The sequence below is a fragment of the Euphorbia lathyris genome, chromosome 2, assembly GCF_963576675.1.
Source record: "Euphorbia lathyris chromosome 2, ddEupLath1.1, whole genome shotgun sequence".
Taxonomy (NCBI): Eukaryota; Viridiplantae; Streptophyta; class Magnoliopsida; order Malpighiales; family Euphorbiaceae; genus Euphorbia; species Euphorbia lathyris.
The window spans coordinates 130,848,538-130,866,590 of record NC_088911.1 but is presented as its reverse complement, the minus strand read 5'-3'; the positions used below and the strand labels follow the sequence as shown (position 1 = coordinate 130,866,590).

Genomic DNA, 18,053 nt, shown 5'->3' with positions numbered 1-18,053 from the left:
AATTTGATTTTTTTTTTATTCCTTGTTGCTATGGGAACAAAGAATGAAATACAATCAATTCGTCCATTTAAGTGGTTTTCGCTTCTCCTTGTTCTTGTTCCTAACTCCTCCCCGAGTAGTTCCCAATGTTTAGCGAACAATTCAACCCTTGGAACATACTACAACCCCATGTGGCAAAGAGCTGACATCGAGGTGCCAAATCTTTTCCGTCGATGTGAGCTCTTGTGAAAAATCAGCATGTTCTTTTCGGAACAACTTTTATCTATTGAGCGACGGTCCACTCCGATTGAATTATTTGGTCTCACTCTCAATGGAATCAATGATCCTTACAACAAAAAATACATTGAAGAGTTAGTATCAGGCTAGCCGAAAATCAAGATTTATTCGAAGTTTAGTCTAAATTTCTGAAAAACTACCTTTTATAATTACATCGGCAATAATCATGTAAAATGTGGGTTGTTTAGAGTAGGTTCAACAAAAAAAAAATCAAACTCTTTATTTTTTTCTTTATTTAATATCTTTATTCAATTATTTAATATTGAATTCACAATTACAACGATGATTTTTGAAATCACAATGGAAATCTATCATATTACGTGATATTTACGTAGAATAAATGACATAAAAATGATAATTACATAAACATGTCGCATCAAGTGAGTTATTTATTAAATGATGTTGTTTTATCGTACAATAAAAAAAATGTAAAAATAAATAATTATAGCATAATCATGTTATGTGATAAATATATGGGACAATTACAAAACTAGCACCTTTTAAGAGGGTAGTTTTCATTTCTAACACACTTTCAAAATCTCACCAAAACTAACACATTTCATTAACTAATTTCCAACCTTACCCTCATCTCTAACACTCCGCTCCCGCTCTTCAATATTCGAACTTCTATCACTCTAACCTAACACCCCTCTATTCATCTCTCTAACTTTCCGGCGATTCATTGGCCGATTCTGTACATTTCATCCGGCGAATCTCTGTTACTTGGAGTTGACATGGCGAGAACACAAAGCTCAGACAACGAATCGAACTCAGAAGGAAGAACGAAAAAGAGGGTAAATAACTTGACTTTACATTTGCGTTTCTCTCTTCTATTGCATGTACATTTGTTGTGTTTGAGAAGGAACATTTCGTTTCGTTTCGTTTCGTTTACTGCTTCTGGTGTTAGGGTTTTTTCTGGGTTCGTCTGGTATTAGGAAGTCATTCGGTTTGGTTGAAATTCGTCGATGTGTATGTTCATCGGCAAACCTAATTGTAGATAGTACATATTCATAGACAGCCTAATGGACGATAGAACATCCATAACGACGATATACTGCCGCTATAACATTCATATCGTCGATCAGTTTGCCGATAGAACATTCATATCGACGTTATATTGCCGATAGAACATTCATATCGACGTTATATTGCCGATAACTCTCTTATTCTAGCATACGCTAGCTCATTCTAGGTCAACGTTATAATTAGCTTGATTTTATGTTCCCTCATGATATGTCTACAACATTTTTCAGCATGATCGTGTAGACAAGAGGAAGAGAGATGAGCATGCCTCTCCGTCGAAGAAGAAAGCCAAGAAGAAACCTGCATATAAATACAAAAAAGCATTTGGAACGGAAAGCGTCATCACGGTTAGGTGTAACCTACAAGCAGCAGAACAGATAAAGGAGTTGTTAACATCAGACCAACTAAATCTATTTAGGAAGAGTTGCTTGACCACCAACGTATATCATAGTGTCCATGGGCCCCTCTTTTTTCCATTCTCCATCCCACGAAACCATACACAGACAAATATTCGGGGTGGACATATTTCTGCATTACCATAAACACATAAGTAAATTATATATTATTGTAACTAAACGAAGAAAGTTAACGAACATTATATATTACTGGTATTCACACTTCAAACTATGAGATATGCCGATATATGTCGATGCAACTTGCATATAGACACATATCGGTTCATAGACGTCGATACGGCTCATATATCGACGTATATCGACGGAATATGAATAGCCGTTTTTCTAGAATGATCTGTTAAGCGGTGCCTTAAATGCATGTAATGATCACTTTGACTATCACTCTAAGCATTAAATACGTCGATATATGCCGATACAACATAGATTTCGACACCTATCGGCACGTATCTGTGAAGTATTGTCGGTATGAATGTCGATACGGCTTATATATCGACGTATATCGACGGAATATGAATAGACGTTTTTCTAGAATACTCTATTAGTGAGCATTAAATGCAGGTAATGATTAATTTGACTTTCACTCTTCTTCGAATGTCACTCTTATTCGAATATCACTCTATAGTCTGTTGAGATTCCCCATGCATATTACAGTTCCTTCATCTATAAATAGACTCATTACCTGTTCATACTTTATTATTCATTCTAGTAAACTCTTCAGTTCTCAAGTTTATCCAAAAACAATGGCAGCGACACCACCGGGATCACTAGAGTCGCCACCACCACCACCTCATCCTCTGCCTGAGTTCGAAGAACTCATGGCTTCTTTCATCCTCTCGTTCCGTGATGGAGACACGGACGAAATCGTCAGGTTCATGAGGGGCATGACACACACCATGTCTTGGGCTGCAGAAGAGACGTCTGACCTTCTGGAGTCAGTCATGGCCCAAAACAGGCGGCTGAGGAGGACAGTAAGGCGCCTCAAGCGGGACTTGGAGAAGTCCAAGAAGGACTACGCTGAGGTGTTAATGGGTCCTGAGTACCAATAATTGTGTTTTTTTTTTGTTTTTAATGTTTACGTACTTATATTAGTTGTTCTATGTTTGTTTCTTTTTTTTTGTTTATGTGTTTTGTGTTTGTTACTCTGTTTTTTTCGTTTTTTTATGTTTTATGTATTTCTTTCCTTTTTAATATACAATATAAAAATTATGGTTATGTTTTATGTGCTTTGTGTTTGAATTTTATGATTTAGAATGGAAAATCACACATCTCTGTATGTCGATATGCATCTTGTATCGACAAATATCGACAGTATCGACAAATATCGACACTGTCGATAAAATCGCAGATTGAAGTTCCAAATCAACTGCATCTTCTTACAACAATGTCACTCATTTTAGGGTTTCGCACGAACAGTAATAGCATGAATAGACGACAGCAACGATATACATTGGGTTTCAGAGAAACAAACCGATACATCAACAATGAATAGGATGAAGCTTTAAATATTGTAAATAAATGAAAAACTTACATGATTGTGTATAAAATCTTGAAGCACACACTGTGGGTTGGATTGATTGTTGATCGTTGCCTGTAAATTGATCATGTTCTTTAGAGAGAGAGAGAGACAGAGAGAGAGCGGGACGAAAAGGAAAAAATGGGGGGAAGACAACGTTATAAAAAGGTTAGAGATGAGGGTAAGGTTGGAAATTAGTTAATGAAATGTGTTAGTTTTGGTGAGATTTTGAAAGTGTGTTAGAAATGAAAACTAACCCCTTAAAAGGTGCTAGTTTTGTAATTGTCCCTAAATATATTCCACATAATTATATTGGAATTATGGTAGAGCGGCACCAGTATCTGACCATAACTTAGACAAATCCGGTAAGGTTCTAGAAAAAATATTAGGTTAAGATCTAAATCACCACTATAAGTAGAATATTCGTATCACTCTAACTCAGGTCACATAAAACCCTAACCGTCGAACGGGGCTAATCTCTCCTCTCCATTTTAGTTCGTAGATGCATCCAAATCTTCTCCGGACTCAATTTGACCGAAGATATATATATATATATATAACCGGTAATATAAGACCCTTATCGATTTCTTTTAACCTGATGCCCTAACTTTTCTTTTATTTGGAATTCATCCCTCAAATTACGGCAAACAAGTTTTTTTTTTTTTTAAATTGAAAACACTAACAAAAGGGTGAATCCCCTACTTGACAGAGATGGTGAGACTGGAAATAAAAGGCTGGGCTGGTTTTGTTCACTTTATCCACTGAATATCATATCCAGCAATGAATTTCCAGTCCCAAAACGCAATTGGACTATGATTCAGAAGACATAGCAAACAGCCGTTAGTCAATCATGTCCCTTCTTAAATCCTTGGCGTGCTCTCCAACTGAAGCCACCATTGCTATGTTTCACTATTCTTCTTCTTCTTCTAAGGTATAATTCTGATTATTTCCATTTCAATCATGGCTTTCTATACTTCTCTTTTTAATCCCGCAGATGGACAATTTAAGTTAATTACTTATGACTGGTGATAAATGTATAAGTTCATGTGTCTTTCATGGAGTCACACAATCTGTTTGATGAAATGTCTGAAAGGAAATTGAAACTTCGAAATATGGTTTTTTCGGTTATGGACTGGTGACTGGTGATTAATTGATAAGTTCATGTGTCTTTCATTGAGTTACACAATCTGCTTGATGAAATGTCTGAAAGAGAGTTGGAACTTTGAAATATAGTTTTTTCGGTTATGGATTATTCCTGTGGCGTCTTTTCTCCCGCCCCTCTTCTTTCTGGTTTTTATATATTCAGCTTGGTCTGTGTTTAATTCAATTATAAAGAATGCTAATTGTGGTTTGGCGCTGGTTAATTTTTTCATACTCAGGCGCTTTCGCGAAGAACTTGTACTTCTTTCAGGAACGCTACTTCTGTGAGCTTATTCTACTATAGAGGATGTTCTTCTGTTAAATTCTTTTCTTTTCTTAATACAACGCATTACTGTACATATTCCGGCAATGAATTTGGTTCCTCGAAACGAAGAGCTAGAGGTCCTGTTATGGCTGCTAAAAAAGGTGTGTATTGCTTTGTTTTTGCTTTGAACACTAGTTATATGTGATTTTTCAAACGATATACTGGTTATTATATTTAATATTTATATAACATTTTTTTATTTCTTATGGTTGTTTGCTTGAATTGAATCATTTAGGAGAGAAACAAGAAGAAGGAATATATAAGCACACAGTTGATTTACCAAAGACGGCATTTTCCATGAGAGCAAATTCTTTGACAAGGGAGCCTGAGATTCAAAAATTATGGGATGACAATCAGGTGTTTAAGAGAGCTGTCGACCAAAGTAATGGGGTGCGTTTGTAACCATTATGATGTATTAGTTTCTGAATATGAATTTAGTAGCTAAACTTAATTTGCTTTGTTAGGGAAGTTTCATTCTTCATGATGGTCCTCCTTATGCCAACGGTGATCTACACATTGGACATGCCTTGAATAAGATATTGAAAGATATAATCAACCGTTACAAGGTGCATTTCCTCCTTGAGCCACTTAAATTATTGATCTTTGATGTATAGTGCAAAGAAAATGATAATTTGAACTTCAATTATCAACACATTTTGAAGTTCAATGAAATGTTGCCCAATTGGCATACCTCCACAAAACAACCCAACACTACTATAGAAAACTCTCTCATGTAAAAAGTAAAAAAGACACCAAAGAATTTTGAATTGTTGTATTTCAATTGCTGAAATAAAAAATAACATCAAATTCTCCATCACTATATGCTCTTTTATCTTTTTCATGGTTTTTTTCATTTCAGTTACGCTCTTTTTTCTTGGGCAGATTCTTCAAAATTACAAGGTTCATTTCGTGCCTGGTTGGGATTGTCATGGCCTGCCTATTGAGTTAAAAGGCAAGTATAGCTTTCTTCTCTGATTAAAATGTTTGCATATTTCCTTCCGCAATGCAACTAGATAAATGGGCATAAACCATATTAGCAGATATTGATTTGAAAAAACATTGGAACTCAAAAGGAAACTGAATCCAAAATTCTAAAATTGTTGACTGTGACCATAAACTTTACAGTTATGCAATCGTTGGATGATGATGCCAGAAAGGATCTGACTCCATTGAAATTACGAGCGAAGGCAGCCAAATTTGCCAAAGCAACTGTCAAATCCCAGATGTCATCATTTAAGGTAATAACTCATTCTATCATTTTTATTTTACTATTGTTAAATTCTGAAGTGTCGGCTTTTGGTTAGCAAATTATCATGTCAAATCTTTTAATATTTTCAGAACTATTAGACTGACATTGGAATAAATTGATTTGAGCTGTTGGATTACTTGTCTTGTATTATTATAAATCAGACAGTTAATTAATCAATTTAAATGTCTGCAGCGCTATGGAGTTTGGGCTGACTGGGATAATCCTTATCAAACTCTAGATCCAGAATACGAAGCTGCTCAGGTAGATGATACAGCTTTTCTCCATTAAACTTGTGAGTGTAAAAGTTTTCAGGCAGCCTTACAGTTTCTTCATGTCTTTATAATTTGTATTTAGCAGTAAGTGCACAGCTACAATTTTTAAACTTTAGTTACTCGAAATCAACAAAAGGTAAATCAGTTGGACATTTTAAATGGTTTCAGATGGTATCATTCTTGCAAAACCCAAACTGCAAAGTATGAATGTTCTCTTTCTCATTCAATGAACTTTTGATTTTTTGGCTTCCTGAATTATTGCAGTTTGCTTTCTAAGAAGTTATTACATCCTATGCTTCTGTAGATTGAAGTGTTTGGGCAGATGGCCCTTAAAGGATACATTTATAGAGGCAGGAAACCAGTTCACTGGAGTCCTTCATCTCGTACTGCACTTGCAGAGGCTGAGTTGGAGGTAATAAACTTTTGATATCAATAAGCATTAGCCCTACCATTTTATTAATCATTGAAAGATAATATAGCAATGCTATCCTTAAAGAGTAGAATCAGTGACCTAAGGGCATTGTATTGATGATTGCTTCTTAGATGTTCTTGTTGATGTGCTCACTTAGTTCTAATTTTATTGTTTTTAATGCACATGTACAATTTATTTTCTGGATTTGTACTTGGAATTGCGATACCGCTTTTAATCTCTTTATAAACATCTCTCTTTGCTAACAGTCTCATGGCAATTTATGCTGAGACTTAAATTTACAGGATTGTCTAGCAAAACCCTCCAGCTTTCGGTTTTTGTGCCACTCTTGTATACAAATAGCCAGAATAGTAGTAATATCATTTTACTACTTGAAGAGTCGTTTTTTTTTTTTTTTTTTGCAGTATCCTGAGGGACACATTTCAAGAAGCATATATGCCATATTTAAATTAGTGAGTGCACCGCCGAATCCAGGTCAGCTATTAGAGGAATTCTTTCCAGATTTGTGTGTGGCCATATGGACAACAACTCCCTGGACTCTTCCAGCCAATGCCGGTAAGTCCTTGTTAGATGTACTTGCATCAACATTATGATATATTGATGCTGAAGCATGTATTTTTAAATATAAGTGATTCTTTTGCTTCTCTTTGTATACAGCGGTTGTAATTCGATTTAAAAATTCCCATGTCAAAATTATAAATGATATGTGATCCAAACAAATATTTGCTAGATTGTTTTTATATGTGAGGATCAATAATATTCTTATGTCGTCACCACAGAAATCTTCTAGCAGTAGTAATATTTTTCTTATCTCTCATCAACTGCAGAGCAGGAGAGAAATTTTGAACCTGAAAAAGTTACTATTGAATTGAGACTAACAAGTTCGGGCTGGGTTGATAATGAAGTAGAGGCTGTGTTCAATGGAAAACTTAATGAACCAACATATCATCAATACAAATAGGGTAAAATCACTATAAAGATAAAAAAAATTATAATATACATAATGTTTTGAAATTCAGATGGGACAGTTTTCAATCCAAAAGTCAATACGTCATTTCCTTTGTGTGTTTGACAACCATTCTTCCCATAATCTAATGTCATAACTCATAAATTTTTGTTTGAGGATTTTAAGTTCGCTTTTGCTTCTGTTCCTTAAGAGCAGCAACTGGGCAAAAGCTTAATATATAATCCCACTGAAAGTTTGTGATGGTTTTAAGAGCCCCATTTTTTGTTTTCTTTTTCTTGTGCACATCCCTCCCCTTTGGCTGACCTTGATGAACACGGAAAAAATTACTTGTTACCTTGTGGCCCATGTTTATCTTTCACCCTTTCTCTCTCTCTTTTTTTTTTTTTTAATCTTTTGGGGTCTCCTTCTCACAGCTGTCGCAGTCAATGCCAAGCTTCAGTATGCTGTAGTTGAAGTACAACCCACAGAAGATGCCTCCACATCTGTCGGAAATAAGAAAAGACGGCTTGGTAATCTTCTAATGGAGCAAAAGAAGCTTTTTCTTATTGTAGCATCTGAACTGGTGCCAACACTAGAAGCAAAATGGGGTGTGAAGCTTTTGATTAAGAAAACTTTGTCAGGTTCAGATCTTGAAAATTGCAGGTTAGGAAGTGAATTTGGCTAATTATTTGGAAGGTACTTGATTAAAATGCAACTAATATAATCAGCTCATGGAAAAAATTTAATGTGGCTTAATCTTAATTCTCTGTGAATAGAAGATTTTAATTTTATAAGTAACAGCAGATTCGCGAAACTAAATTTAAGGTAGATGGCGCACATCTAAACTTCAACTGTTAAATGATCTCAAAACTATGAAACCAATTTCTGGTTGACCAATTGATGTTTTTATATGTAATAAAAGATCTGGTTGAAATTTTGGTTTCAGGTATGTTCATCCAATAGATGACAAAGAATGCCCTGTTGTCATTGGAGGAGATTATATTACAACAGAATCAGGAACTGGACTGGTGCATACAGCTCCTGGTCATGGTCAGGAAGATTATGTGACTGGTATGAAATATGGACTGCCTTTGTTTTCCCCGGTTGGCGATGATGGAAAGTTCACTGAAGAAGCTGTACAGTTCAGTGGGCTCGATGTGCTTGGTGATGGTAATGCTGCTGTAGTTAAATACTTGGATGAAAAAAGGGGGCTTATCATGGAAGAATCATATGGTAGGTCGGATAACTAGCAACCATCAAAAATTTCGTTTTTGCTTTATTTTAATCATGAAAGCTCTGTCACTGTTATAAACCTGCCCTTTGTTTGTTTCTCTAATGCAGAACATAAATATCCATATGACTGGAGAACTAAAAAGCCTACAATATTTAGAGCAACTGAGCAGTGGTTTGCATCAGTTGAAGGTTTTCGTGAGGCTGCTATGGACGCAATTAGCCATGTGAAATGGGTACCACCACAGGTATTTCTATTCGGGTCATTGGAAATATTCTTGTCATTACATCTGGCTCTACTCATTGCTTTCAAGCATTGAACCTGTCAATAATTTATAAAGTTAAACTCTTCCCCAGGAATATCCTGAATTGTTTTCTTCATCATCATCTTTATTGTGTGAATCCTTTTATAGTCAGCTTATAGGCTATTAGTTAGTAATTGATAATTCATGATTATGAATTGAAATTCCTTATGTATTTAAGGTTGAATTCAATAGGAAATTTGATGTATATGCTAATCCTCCCGGCCATAATTATGTTTGCTTCTGTAGAGAACATGTACACAGTAATAGTAATACTCTATCTGCTTATAGTATTTTTACATACAGTACAAATCTTCATCGGAGCTTTGATATCATTACTTTCAGGCAGCTCAATGTTGTGACAATACTAAGTTCTTGTATCTTATGAAAACAACCTTTTCTAAGTTGTCAGGCTTTCTTGTCTTAGCATGTTAATTCCATCGTCCTCAAGTTCGTCTTTCAAGATACCTCATCAGCTAGGCTTATGAATTGAAAATAATGGTTACCCAGAGGCTGGTTTTCAACATATTTTTAATTGGGATCACAAACTTGAGTAGTTATCCTATTGAGGTCTTATTCTTGGATCGACCTGTTTGCAAGTTACTTATCTTATGGAAAACAATATTTGCTTTTGGAATTTCAGTGAGAGGGATGCTTATTTTATGCTCTAAAGTGCAATAAAATTTGATGTATTCATGGAACTTTAGTAGGTCAAATCTTGTCTGTTGACTGCAACATGATTATTCACCTGTGCTGTTAAAGAAATCATGAAATACAATTGTTGTATGATTTCATTCTTATATCTTCATTTGTTCTCTTAAAATGGTTATGCTGCATACTATTTTTATACTTTCTTGTTTAATTTGCCATATGCATTAACACTCTTCAGGCAGAAAACAGAATTACTACGATGATTTCAAGTCGCTCTGACTGGTGCATATCGAGACAAAGGACATGGGGTGTCCCAATTCCAGTCTTTTATCATATGGAATCAAAGGAACCTCTTATGGATGAGGAGACAATTAATCATGTCAAGTGTAAGCCTTTTAGAAACAACACTTATTTTTTATTTAGTTTTATGTTATCAGCTGAATTAAGGAATACTAAGATTTGTTTTTAATGATATTTCCTTGTTCATACACAATTTCTTTTTTCTCTCATTTATTTGTCCACTCGCATCAGTAAACATCTTGCTCTTATTACCTATTCAGTTTATACTATTTAGTAAACTTTTTTCGTAGTTAATTATCACAGTTCCACGTTTGAGTCCAATTTATGAATGTTATCATTCTTTGTTGCAGCTATAATAGCCCAAAAGGGAAGTGATGCATGGTGGTACATGAAAGTGGAGGACCTACTCCCAGAGAAATATCGTGATAGGGCATCAGAGTTTGAAAAAGGGACAGATACAATGGATGTATGGTTTGACTCAGGTACTGCGATGTGCTAGTTTAAATTTAAACCTTTAAATTATTTATCATAAACATGTCAGGAATATACCCTGCTGCTTGGTTGGTTACATTCATAGTTTCGTGGAACCAATAGCTGCCTGTTTATACAGTTTCATAAGTCTTAGTTACATCTCTGCATGAAAGATAAAGTGCATATTTTCAGTTAGGAAACACTTTTTTTTTCCTTTTTTATTTTTTTTATTTTTGCAAATTATGAAACTTGTTACCCCTTGGCCTTGAAATCCATCACCAGTCAAGAGACTTGCAAGCATGTCAACAAGCTGGTAACCTGCCCTTTTTTGCATGTGGATTTGAATTGGTCTGGAATCATGAAAGGTTGACAAATTTGTGACTGGTCATCAAAGTGAAGTCTACTTGACTAATCCAATTTTATAGACAGCTTCGTTTAAAGTAGCTTGTTCAAATGATTTTTTTATGTAGCATAGTCTTGTTTCAGTTGCATAGCAACTGCAATAATCAACTGCACATTTGTTCAGGTTCTTCATGGGCTGCTGTATTAGGAACAAGGACCAACCTTGGTTATCCTGCAGATTTGTATTTTGAAGGTTCAGATCAGCATCGTGGGTGGTTTCAGAGCTCTTTATTGACAAGTATTGCTACTAAAGGTAATGAGAATCTCATTTGAATTTTAATAATTTAATACAAAGTGGATCAACTGTAAACATTGTTGTCGTGTGACCAAGAGGTCACGGGTTCGAGTCTTAGGAGCGGCCTCTTGCCAAATAAATTGGCAGGGGAAGGCTTGCCCCCAGTACATCCTTGTGGTGGGACCCCTTCCCGGACCCTCGCTCAGCGGGGACGCTTAGTGCACCGGACCGCCCTTTAAATACAAAGTGGATCAAATTTTTATCAGGATGTATTCTCTTATTATGTATTCATCTCGAAAATTATTGATTAAAATGTGTACACAGAGTTATTTTGTGTTGTTGTGCCTTAGCCTTCAGTTTCAGTCAGCGATGATAAATTAGAAATAGAAATACCTGCACAAGACTAAGAGAACATGATCATAATATTTGGAACTTTATGATGGATGGATAAAAGTGCAATTTTTCTCCAGTTTAGCATTTGATAGGCAGCATTTCTTCTGAGCAATCTGTTCTTCTGATCATAGTCTCTATAGCTTCAAGGTCTCATGTGTCTTGTGTTTTTATGATAGGCAAGGGAAGAGATATATAATAAATTTGAAGTATGTTTTCGATTTCTGGAATGTTAGTACTTTGATTATGATATTATCCAATGCATCTTATTTTTTTCAGTTTTTTGTTAGTCCTTCAATCAGCAATGCCGTTTCAATCTGTTGATTTTCTTTCTACAGGAAAGGCGCCATATTGTGGTGTCATAACCCATGGATTTGTCTTGGATGAGAAGGGTTATAAGATGAGCAAATCTTTGGGTAATGTTGTAGATCCACGCAGTGTAATTGAAGGGGGGAAAAATGCAGGGGTTAGTAACAGTGGATGTTTTCTCAAACTATCCTCTCTGTGAATGTTATTTCAATGTAAATGTACTAGTGTCATCTATTCACAGGGAGCACCGGCCTATGGAGCTGATGTTCTACGACTATGGGTTTCTAGTGTAGACTATACAGGCGATGTTCTGATTGGTCCTCAAATCCTCCGACAAATGTCTGATATATATAGGAAGCTACGAGGAACATTGAGATATCTTTTGGGAAATCTGCATGATTGGAAGGTAAGTTCTAAAAATTCCTTGTGAATAACTTATACCTCATTCTTCTTAAATGCTAATTACTCTGTTATTGGCAGGCTGAAAATGCAATTCCGTATGATGATCTCCCCATGATTGATAAACATGCATTATTTCAGTTGGAACATGTTATAAAGAATATAAGAGAGAGTTATGAAAACTATCAATTCTTTAAAATATTTCAGGTAAATGGCATTCTTTGTTCTATTGTAGTTCATTTTCAGTACTATTTTATTAGAGTTTACGAGAAGCTACTGCATCTTACATGGATAATTATTTTGTGTTTCAGATCGTACAACGATTTGTTATAGTTGACCTGTCAAATTTTTATTTTGATGTTGCTAAAGATCGACTCTATGTTGGGTAATCTTCCTTTCCCTCGTAAATTTTCAAGGCAGATTCTCAGTTATATATATATATATATATATACACACACACATACATATATATATATATATATATGAGGTTTTTCCTTTAGCTCAATACATACCCAACCCCTCCAACTTGCATTCAAACACCTAATGACCCCCAAACTTTCAACCTTTCTGCCACCTCAACTTGCTTGAAATGACTTTTCTGCCACATCAACTTGCTTAAACTGACTTTTCTGCCACCTCAACTTGCTTAAACTGCCAGTGACGCGTAGAGTGTTTGGTACTGCCACATGGAAATAAGGGGTTAGGCATGGCAGTTTATGCAAGTTGAGGAGACGAAAAACTTGTTTTGAAAGTTTAGGGGGTGATTAGGTGTTTGGGTGCAAGTTGGAAGGGCTGAATATGTATTAAGCCAGTTTTCCTTTTGTCGTCTTTGAGCACTGAACCTATGTCCATATGTGTGCATATACTACTTCAGCGCAAAACTAACTTGCCATACTTACTGTAGGGGTACAACAGCTTACACTAGGAGAAGTTGTCAAACTGTTCTCGCTGCACATCTCCTTGCCATTGTGAAAGCCATTGCTCCAATACTACCACATTTGGCTGAGGATGCATGGGAGCATCTTCCTTTTGTGCATCAAGCTCAAAATGGCTCTATTGCAAAGTTTGTTTTCGAATCAAAATGGCCTGCCCCAAATGAGAAATGGCTTGCTTTTCCTGATGGAGAAATTGAATTTTGGCAAAAAATTCTTGAGGTATGTAATAGTCTTACTAAATGCTAGCAAAGTCAACTATACTCAGTAGAATCAATTATAATACGTTCCATCACATTTCATTTGCAAAAACATTAGTTTAAGATAATTGGAAAGAAACTCACAGAAAATGTGAGTTTCAATATATTGGTGAGAGAACACTCTTAAAATGATGATTGGATCAAATAAAGTTATTGTATGGCATAGCTTCTTTTCTTTTCTTTTTCTCTTTTTCCTCGCTTAACATAGCATGAAGTTTCCTTTTGCTTTTTCAACTGAGTATATATAGTTGTAATTTGACAAAAATGCAAGTTGCAGTAAACCTTTAACCTCCCATTTCCTTTCGGCCTTGCTCACATATTCGGACGGCAAATATATCTATGGCCCTTGAACTATAGCGCTTCTGATACTGTTGCCACTAAACTTTATTTCTCGATATAAAAATCCTTGAAGTTTTACATTTTGTAACATGTAATATTAAAGTCCAAATCAGCAACCAGGAAAAAAAATTAACGAAATGATGACCTGGACAAATTTGACTACATGGTTAACTCTTCTTTTATGCATACATGGCATCATAATGGTCAAACACCCTATTTTACCCTCACCATTTGGTTAGTTTTTCATTGATTTGGACTTCACCTGACAGAATGTAAGGTTCAAAGATTTTTATACCAAGAAATGAAATTTATAGCGTATAACATTAGGAGCGGCCTCTTGCCAAATAAATTGGTAGGGGAAGGCTTGCCCCCATAACACCCTTGTGGTGGGACCCCTCCCCGGACCCTCGCTCAGCGGGGACGCGTAGTGCGACCGGGCCGCCCTTTATAACATTAGTTGCGGTATAGTGTAAATGTAATTAACCCCATATTGGGATGGTTGTAAACTATTTCTACTGGCAGTTTATTTGGCCTTTCAATGGAAAAATATATGCTAGCCTGGAAGTACTTTACATGCCCCTTCTGGAAGTTTCAATTAACTCTTTTCATGCACAGTTTAAAGTAATTTATTCTTTCTGTTGCCATAGCATAATATAAATTGAAAAATTTGGACAGCTGAGAACTGAGGTAAATAAAGTTCTGGAAGCTGCTCGCACGGGGAAGTTGATTGGTTCTAGTTTAGAAGCCAAGGTATATCTGCATACTTCTGATGCCAACATGGCCTCAAGGTTACAGAAAATGAGTGAGGCCAGCAATGATGCAGATGCACTACATCGCATATTCATCACATCTCAGGTATGTTCAAGCTTGTGTTAATTTTGTACCTATGTTGCACATTGGGAAATGTTTCGGAAACTGAAACTCTCGAAAACTTGTATTGGATGTTCTCATTTCTTGGAATTTGAATACTTGTTTCCTAGGATGAATGTGCTTTCGGAAGTATCAATGTTAATCACATGTTCATTAAATCCCTTATATTTTCTAGATCATCTTAAACTTTCAAAATTTATATATATATTCCCTCTATTATGCCTTACATTTTTTAATGTATATGAAAAAAAAGTTGAACATACATCCTTACAAAGTTCAAAATTTATTGATATATCTCTATATTTTTATTATTTACATGTTACCCCCATGTTTCCCTTTTTCTACATTTTTTAAAAATTTTACTTCTTCGTTTCAGTTTCTGTATCCATTTCCGTTTCCAATGTAACATAGCTAAATACTGGACTCCACATTCTGCTTATTTTTCGACCTTTATCCTATTTCGTTTGTGCATTGTTGTCTCATTTACTGAACTAATTAAAGATCAAGTTCTTATATTCATTCATCTGGTTAAAAAATATCTGCAGGCAGAGGTCGTCGAGAATTTGGAAAACAAGCTGATTGAGACATTACCATACAATGGAGAGTATCTCATTCAGGGAAGCAGTAAAGTTTGGATTGGGGTGTCACGTGCAGAGGGCATGAAATGTGAGAGATGCTGGAATTACACACCTCAAGTTGGTTCTTTTGAGGAACACCCATCACTTTGCAGCCGCTGCTATAAAGTAGTTGCTGTTCATCCCGAACCTGCAGTGGCAGCGGCGATGAGTTGAAACACGCAATAGCTGAAACTGAGGTTTGAGGCAAATTTTTTTAGACATGACAATACTCTATTTATTTGATTGGTGCAATTTGCCAAGTCTTGCAATTTATGTTTTAGGCATCAGTTTAGTGTTTGATTTGTAGATAAGATTTGAGCGCAGTAAGTAGCAATGTCTAATATTTTCTAGATCATCTTCTACAGCTTACATAACACAGATACATCACAACTTACAATTATTTATAAGAACTATTGGGGCATCAATTGAATTGAATATCAACAGTGCCGGAGTCGGGATCTCAGATCTAGAGGTGCAATCGCAGCACTCCCGGACCCTCTTCACAGGCAGATGGCTGTTTGGAACTACCCCTCTTAGGAAGGATTCTGGCGGACGGGGATGATATGGATTTCTCTCATGCACCCTTTACCTTCGCTGCCTCTGAATATGAATTATATTGCTGCATTAAGCTATATTTCAGGTTCGATTCTTAGTGTATACAAAAGCATCATTTACCTTCGCCTCCTCTTAATATGAATTATCTTGGTGGATTAAGCTATATTTCAGGTTCATAGTGTATAAAAAAAAAAAAAAAATTGGGAAAGAAGTCACCTAAGAGGTGCATGAACAACCTCGAATTATTTTAATCAGATTAATTACAAAAAAAAGAAAAAAAAAACATTTATGTTGCAAAAACTACATAGATTGATACGAGCTATAAAAAAAAAAAACAAAATCAAACTCAATTGGTTAATTAGTTACAAATGATCTCTTCCATTTTCGTAAGATTGATCTGCAAAACATTAATTTTTATTGAAAAAAATTTAGAATAATTCTGGATCAAACTGGTCTACATTCTTATAGTGACATTATCTGAGTGGTTCAGGGAATCATAGTTAATTTCTCATTTTTATTGGTATTTGTTCAAATTTTGATTTGATAGAACTCTGATTTTTTATTAAAATATAACTTCTGTTGGATTAGTCCTTACATTTAAGTCCTGTTCTTTTTTACTTAATTTCAGCATAAGTCAGTTCAACAACATTAAATTAAGTTAATGGCTTAATGCTTCTCCAGCTCTCTAAACTTGTCCAAATTGGTCATTTTATCCCTCTAACTCATCGAATGTCCTATTTACCCCCTTAACTCCGTAAAAATGGCATTTCTCACCCTCTTAATTTGTCCAAATTTGTCATTTTACCCATTTTCAACTCATCGAATATGCTATTTACCCTCTTAACTCCTAACTTGTCCAAATTTGTCATTTTACCCCTTCTCAACTCATCGAATATGCTATTTACCCTCTTAACTCCATAAAAGTGGTATTTCTCACCATTTACGATCTTATTTACCCTCTTAACTCTATAAAATGGTATTACTTATCCCTTTATAGTAGTCAAAAAAGTTGAAAAGAGAAAGAACGAATAAAAAATACAAATAACAAGAACATTAATATAAACAAGTTAAATACATTATATGTAGGGATAATGTACCAAAATAGGCTTATGATTTTTAGGAAAGTATCAATTTAGGTTCCACTTACAAAATAGCATAAATATAGGTTTAACGTTTAAAAAAAGTTATCAATTTAGGCTTCGATAACAGATTGTAAGAGGTGAAAAATACAACTTTTATGGAGTTAAGGGGGTAAATAGAATATTCTATAAGTTGGGGGGATAAATGGACAAGTTGAGGGGGTGAGAAATACCACTTTTATGGAGTTAAGGGGGGTAAATAGGACATTCGATGAGTTGAGAGGGTAAAATGACCAATTTAGACAAGTTAAGGGGGTTGAGGAAGCATTAGGCCTAAGTTAATTTCAGTTCAGTAATTTATAATTATTTATATATGATTTATTATAATTTATAATTTATTATTATTTATATATAATTCATCATTATTTATTATAATTACAATTATTTATATATAATTTAGTATTATAATTATTTATACATAATTGATTATTATTAATTATAATTTAGTATTATTTATATATAATTCATCATTATTTATTATAATTATAATTATTTATACATAAATAATTATTTTTTATTGTAATTATAATTATAATTAATTATATAATTTTAATTTATATATAATAATAATTACTTATATATAATATATCATTTATCATTATATATATATATATATATATATATATATATATATATATATAATTTATTATAATTATTTGGTACAGTTAAGTTAATTTAATTTCAGTCAAAAAGAATAAGACCTTAGTCATAATACCTATCTCGCTTTCCAAACTAAAGCTTTAAAAGTTAATTAGGATTTTAATCTATTAAAATCATCGAAATGGGTTTGAGGTATCAATTGATGATTTTTGCTTTATTCGGAGTCTAATTGATGATTTTGATAGTTTAAGATTCTAATTGACTTTGAAGATTTAGTTTGGAAGCCAAATGGATGTAATGCCTTACATTTAATATTTAGGGGAATTTACAGCGAAATTCATAATTTAAAATTTATTTATAATTTTGTCAATAAATATTATAAATTATGTCAAGCTTTGCAGTTGTCAATTATCACCACCATATCACGCATTAAACCACTAAAATTTTTGACATTTATAAAAT

General features: G+C 34.5%; 1 protein-coding gene across 3 annotated transcripts; it reads left to right on the top strand.

Moving 5' to 3' along the window:
- The first annotated feature begins 3,701 nt into the window (after positions 1-3,701).
- Positions 3,702-16,218, top strand: LOC136219958 (isoleucine--tRNA ligase, chloroplastic/mitochondrial). 3 transcript variants are annotated; one of them, XM_066007575.1, is made up of 24 exons: positions 3,702-3,791; positions 3,938-4,159; positions 4,608-4,794; positions 4,929-5,083; positions 5,158-5,259; positions 5,576-5,645; positions 5,819-5,931; positions 6,135-6,203; positions 6,519-6,626; positions 7,049-7,199; positions 8,025-8,253; positions 8,537-8,823; positions 8,932-9,068; positions 10,012-10,159; positions 10,424-10,555; positions 11,071-11,199; positions 11,910-12,037; positions 12,122-12,286; positions 12,361-12,486; positions 12,591-12,664; positions 13,184-13,433; positions 14,486-14,665; positions 15,226-15,494; positions 15,663-15,732. In XM_066007575.1, the coding sequence occupies exons 2-23, from the start codon at positions 4,079-4,081 to the stop codon at positions 15,469-15,471; spliced, it is 3,267 nt and encodes a 1,088-aa protein (XP_065863647.1). In that variant the 5' UTR covers positions 3,702-3,791; positions 3,938-4,078; the 3' UTR covers positions 15,472-15,494; positions 15,663-15,732. The 3 variants fall into 3 exon arrangements, with proteins under 3 accessions (XP_065863647.1, XP_065863648.1, XP_065863646.1); XM_066007576.1 differs by lacking the exons at positions 3,702-3,791; positions 15,663-15,732 and adding an exon at positions 15,742-16,218 and having other exon boundaries at positions 3,883-4,159; XM_066007574.1 differs by lacking the exon at positions 3,702-3,791 and having other exon boundaries at positions 3,884-4,159.
- The last annotated feature ends 1,835 nt before the right edge of the window (positions 16,219-18,053 follow it).